The sequence below is a fragment of the Rattus norvegicus genome, chromosome 10, assembly GCF_036323735.1.
Source record: "Rattus norvegicus strain BN/NHsdMcwi chromosome 10, GRCr8, whole genome shotgun sequence".
Lineage (NCBI taxonomy): Eukaryota > Metazoa > Chordata > Mammalia > Rodentia > Muridae > Rattus > Rattus norvegicus.
Genome location: NC_086028.1, coordinates 12,639,382 through 12,645,381, shown reverse-complemented (window position 1 = coordinate 12,645,381; position 6,000 = coordinate 12,639,382). Strand labels below are relative to the sequence as shown.

The following is a 6,000-nucleotide window of genomic DNA, read 5'->3' as shown; positions in this document are numbered from 1 at the left end:
TGGTCCTGCTAAGACTGAACCCCCAGTGAACGGGATTCTTGGTGGGAGGGCGGTAATGGGAGGAGGATGGGGAGGGGAACACCCATAGAGAAGGGGAGGGGGAGGAGTTAGGTGGATGTTGGCCTGGAAACCGGGAAGGGGAATCACAATTGAAATGTAAATAAGAAATACTCGAGTTAATAAAGATGAGAAAAAAAAGAGTGGAATATATGCATAAATGCTTATATGTTTTTTCCAGTAAGACTAAATGGTTAACTTGGAGGAACCAACACAACCTAAAACTGGGATTTGTAAATTGAGTGTGTAGAAAATAAAAGTGGTTCTTAATTCAGAAACTCTAATGAAGGATTAATATGAACCTGGTTGTCGCATCCAAACCTGAAGATGTCCTTCTGAACTTTGCTTCTCCTTTCTGTAGCTAGGCTCAGACTCATGAGCAGCACCAACCAGTCAAGTGTCTCTGAATTCCTCCTCCTGGGACTCTCCAGGCAGCCCCAGCAGCAGCAGCTCCTTTTCCTGCTCTTCCTCATAATGTACCTGGCCACTGTCCTGGGAAACATGCCCATCATCCTGGCCATCAGCACAGACTCCTGCCTGCACACCCCCATGTACTTCTTCCTCAAGATCCTGTCTTTGCGTATGTCTGCTTCTCCTCTAATACTGTCCCCGAGGTATTGGACAATCACAAACTCAGGAGTCAAGCATTTCCTTCTCTGGATGTCTCATCCATTTGTATTTTCTCTTTTTATTTACTGATATGGACAATTTCCTGCTGGCTGTGATGGCATATGACCAATTTGTGGCCATATGCTACCCTTTACACTATATAAGAAATATGACCAATAAGCTCTGTGTCCTGCTTGTTGAGTGGTCCTGGGTTTTAATGAACCTGAATGCTCTGTTGCACACACTGCTGATGGCTCAACTCTCCTTTTGTGGGGAAAACATCATCCCTCACTTCTTCTGTGATGCAACTCCCCTCCTGAAACTCTCCTGCTCAGACATACATCTCAATGACCTGATGATTCTTACAGAGGGAACTACGATTGTAGTCACCCCATGTTTCTGCATTTTGATCTCCTACATCCACATCATCTGTGCTGTCCCGACAGTCTCATCCCCTAGAGGAGGATGGAAAGCCTTCTCCACCTGTGTCTCACACCTGGCTGTGTTCTGCCTCTTCTATGGCACCATCAAATCCCTTTATTTCAACCCCTCATCCTCTCACTTTGCTGTGAAGGACATGGCAGCTGTCATAATGTACACAGTTGTATCCCCCATGCTGAACCCTTTCACCTACAGCCTGAAGAACAAGGACATGAAAGGGGCTTTAAGGAAAGTGTTTACCTTGAATCTACATCTACCAATAAGGCTAAGAAAATCATATACATAATTAATGGTTTTATTAATCTATGGTGTGAAACTTAGAATTTTTGTTAGGAAAGCATCTGATATACCTCTTGGGAGAATAAAATCCATGTTATAGTCAAGAGGTGAGAAATGATTAGACACTCGATATACAGCTCAGTTGTAGAGCACTTCCTGAGTCCATATGAAGTTCAGGTTTGACTCCCTAGTCATGCCAAAATAAATATAAAAATTAATTCTTTTAAAGATTAAAAATTTGTTTGTGTACCACATCTGTGTGTACCACATGTTTTTGTGTGTGTGTGTGTGTGTGTGTTCTACCTGTATATGTGTGTCCAAGGAGAATGAAAGAGGACTCTCTAGAATTGAGTTTCAGATCTATGTCAATCACACAATGTGGGTCCTAGAAACCAAATCTCGTTCCTCTGGCAGAACAGCAAGTGACTGCTGGGCTATCTCTCCTGCTCAGAAGATGTTTTAAGGAAATTATTTTATTTCAACCATGAATGCCATCCCAACAGAAGGCACCACAAACACAGCTATTCTTACTTCTGATTACAAAAGGGAAGAATAGGCATGTTTGGGGACCAGTGGGGTGTTTCAGTTGGAAGATGCTAAAGGACATTATGATAAGCTCTGAGGGTTGGGGGGTGATGTTAGAAAGGAATTGGGGTTTAGCTGCTGCTTCAGATGGGATGCTGCTATCAGGATGCTGGTGATTGGCTCTTTTAATGTATCCAGCTGGAAGAAAGGAACAGATAAACTTGAGCTCTGACTGGCCACTCCTGTCATCATGCTGGAGCATGCAGTATGGGTCATTTTATGGTTAGGACAATACTTTTGTTTATGTACTCTGTGGTCATTCCACAACAGCCTTCTGTGTCTTGTGATGTCACAATTCTAGAGATTTTTCTTGCTATGGCTGTTCTATGAAACTCTCCATGTTCATAGGGAAAACTCCCAACACTTGCCCACCCAGTCCCTTCATGCCTGAGCAAGGCTTTGTTTCTTACAACATAGTCCTTGAAATGAGCCCATCTGAAAAGAAGCCCCAAGCTGGCAAGGTGAGTACATCTGTTCAGATAATTTCTTCCTCGGTAAGGCTCAATATAGATTGTGTCTTTAAAAGAACTGCTCTAGGGGCTGGAGAGATGGCTCAGTGTTTAAGAGCATTGGCTGTTCTCCCAATGGACCCACGTTCAATTCCCAGCAGCAACATGGCAGCTTATAAGCGTCTATAACTCAAGTCCTGTGGATCCTATTCTGTCACAGAAACATACATGGAGGATAAACACCAGTACACATGAAATAAAAATAAATATTTTTTAAAGAACTGGTCTGTTTCACCTAGATTTTCGAATTCGTGAGATTTCTTCATAGTATTCCTTTATCATTCTTTAAGTTTTTGAGATTCTTATTATGTGTATGGATGCTTTGGCTGTGGGACCCTCTTGGGCTCCCTCAGCGTTTGGCCCCTGCTGAGCCTTGCTGACGCATGTGGAAACTTTTGTTTTTAAGAGAAGAACATCTTGGCCTTTGCTGTTTGGCCGATGGGCAGTAACACCATTGGGTCAGTTCCTGTTTTCATCCTGAGAACGTAAACTTGTTTTTCCATTGTGCTTCCACGGGTTTTTCCACCCTGTGGACTTGGTGTATATATTCTGTGAACCTCAGTAAAGCTTTGGCATTCTCGTACCATGAATGACCCAAGGCTGTGACTTCTTTTAAATCTCCCAGGCTTATGCCCAGTTCTCAGTACTGTGGCAATGCGGGGACCATGAAGTGGAGGTCCCACTGAGATTGGGAAAGAGAGGAATCCCTGATGGGATCGTTGGAGGAAGCCAGCCAGCGAAGTGGAAGGAACATAATGGGTGAGTGGTGCAGTGACAAACCAAAGGTAATTTTACTTCACAATAAGTAAAAGGGTTGCACCATGGCAACCTTGAGTTCCACATTACAGCTAACAGATCAGGCAGTAGCTCTGCTCAAACAGCAGGGAACAGGGATAAAGGTTAAAAACAGCTGAGGACTTTATTAAAACTTTAGAAAAGACTAGTCCTTGGTTTGTTCATTCAGGAGGACTTAGTATTTCTGATCGGGATCATGTTAAGACAGATTTGCAAAAAAACGCTGCAGAGAGATGGCCCTGAGAGCATTCATGTTGCCACATTCTCTTTGTGAAGATTGGTTAAGGGTGCTCTCTTGAGTATTAATGCTAAAATAAAGGAACAAATGTTAGAGAAAGATCATTTGGAGCAGCACGGGATGATGCCTTTGGTAAGTCTTTACAAATTTCTGATTCAGATCAGGATTCAAGCTAAGAGGAGGATGAAGAAGAGGCATTAGAAAAAGAAATAGAGGAACATAAGAGGAAGATTAATAAGTGCAAGGTTGCTAAAAAATATCAGAACCTCGCCCTCCTAGTGAAAATCCTTTCTTTAAAGAAGGAACTACTGCTCCTCCTGCTTATGAACCCTCTGCTTTCTTAGAGTGGTGTTATGGAGACAAGGCTCCAAGGACAGTGGTAATTTTTCCTGAGCCTCCCCCTAGACAGGGAGCAGCATATCCTGTTGTTGAGGTCTCGGACCCCAACAACGCAGGTCAATTTATTAGACAACATATTCCTCTGAGTTTTAAGGAGTTGCTCTGCTTATGGTCCCTTTACTTACAATTTGCTCCCTTTACTTACAATTATGTAGGACAATGCTGTCTGGGGGAGATTATCTCATATGGAGAGGAGAATGTTGGGAGCAGTACACCCAGACAGCTCAGAGAGATGCTCTGTGTTATGGGAGAGAAACATCTTGCATGATATGGGAGCAGTAGTTGCCACCAAAACAGTGCAGAAAATGCTGCATGAACAGGGATTTGCCCCTGGTAAGGGTTTGGGGAAGTGTGATAGGGGGACCCTCAACCTGTGTGTAATGGGGAACTGGTTATTCGACCCCATGCAGATGGAATGGGAGTGGGAGGCTTGTCATGAGGGCCACTACTAAGTTGCTTCCTGTTATGATCCTATGTGGGTGTAGTGGTGGCCCCTTTTCTCTGGGGGATTGGAGGCAGCACATGGGCTTATGTGCAAGCTGTTGCAGGCAGGACACATTGTTCCCTCCACTTAATCCTGGAATGTTTCTTTGTGGTGCTCTTACATGCCTAGATGCTGCTCCTCTGATGTTAAGACAGGGGGTAGCTTTTAATTTCACTGCCTGTTACAATATGTCTATCACCTTTGAAGGTTTCCTTAAATTTGAAAATAGTAGGTTTAGTAAAAATTTTAATATGTCTTAATTCCTCCATTTTCCTTGTGGTTTGTAATGGTACTAATGCTGGAGATAGACTTTACTATTCTTCACAGGAATGCCATCTATGTGAAACTGCTTGGGACCAGAGGACTCTGCCCTGGTTGTTAGGATCCCAGGCATAGTTCCATTGCCTGTCCATCATTCAGGAGAAAATCAGCTAATCCTGAGATTTTTGGCATCATTGCTGCTATTTTAACAGCCATTGCTGCTGCAGCCACTGCAGCTGCAGTATCTGAGATTGCCCTCTCCCAGTCTGTTGTTAAGGCAAGCACAGTGGATAAACTGAAAAAAGAAGTTGCTGACAATTGGGAATTCTAAATTTAAATGAACAGACAGCACTTTTTTTTCCAGATGACAGGACCTTTATTTACAGAACAGGAGGTGTTTGAAGGTAGACATTTTCAAATTTCCCCTTGAGTCACTAACCTCATTAGCTATGCATACATCATGGAGATTGTTCTAGAGTTTCGTAAGTCAATAGTGTGTTACTAATACGTACTGTTTTCAACCCATTCCAAACTGAACACCTTAGGCCAGGTACAGTTATCGCCTGTGCAGTACAGATACACTTTTTGTTATATTTATTTCTGTAACCAATGGTTCAAGAACCATTTCAGCAATTTCCATCACTAGTTGAATGAAAGACTGGAACATTGCTACAGATGCTAAAACCTTCTTCGATTCCATTCTTTTTGTTCGTTTGTGTACTTGCTTGCTTGTTATTTGTTTTTGATAATAAAGATGTTGGATCAAAAGAGCTTTGCACATGCTAGGAAAGCATGCTACTACTGGGTGACATCCTGTCCCATTTTGTGCTTTTTTTGAATGGTTAGTTTTCCACCAAAATACTCAGACTGAATTTCCATTTACTTTGTAACCAAGGCATGCCATGAATTTGTTATCTTACAGTCTCATTTTTGCTAGAAGCTTGGATGATAGGTCTGTACCATCAGGATCTCCAATATCATTTCTGACATTTCATAATCAGCATATGCTTCATTACTAAAAATTGTAAGAGTGTAATACAATGGCTCTTCTGCAACCAATCCGGCAACCATTCAGAGTGTCTGATTTTTACCTTGTCATTAAAGATCTTTCCTGTTCTATGAATGCCATTCCATCAGGAGGTCTGCAATCCCGCAATAATGGTAGATCCAGTCTTTCAATGTATGGCTGAGATCTTCATTTTTAGATATATGTAATGATTTTTCTGTCTTTTCATTAACTTCTGTCTGTCACTTTAAGCACAGAACTCTAGCAGTGTATCTGTGTATTTCTTCAGGTCAGGAATGGCTGAACAGACAGCACTTTTATCTCATATAGTCTCCTG

At 42.2% G+C, this 6,000-nt stretch overlaps 1 protein-coding gene and 1 pseudogene across 6 annotated transcripts in view; both read left to right on the top strand.

Annotated features, from left to right (window-relative positions):
- Positions 433-1,393, top strand: Or1f22-ps1 (olfactory receptor family 1 subfamily F member 22, pseudogene 1; annotated as a pseudogene).
- Positions 2,287-6,000, top strand: part of Or1f20 (olfactory receptor family 1 subfamily F member 20) — a 57,463-nt gene continuing 53,749 nt past the window's right edge. The window contains exons 1-2 of one of the 6 annotated variants that reach the window (XM_039086525.2): positions 2,287-2,432; positions 3,106-3,239. Coding sequence is in view for 1 of the 6 variants with exons in the window: in XM_039086527.2 (XP_038942455.1) it covers positions 2,310-2,432; positions 3,106-3,239 (257 nt within the window). In the remaining 5 variants the exon portion in view is untranslated. Of the gene's footprint in view, positions 2,433-3,105; positions 3,646-6,000 lie in introns of all 6 variants that reach the window. The other 5 variants (XM_039086526.2, XR_010055220.1, XM_039086524.2 and 2 more) reach the window with 5 other exon arrangements.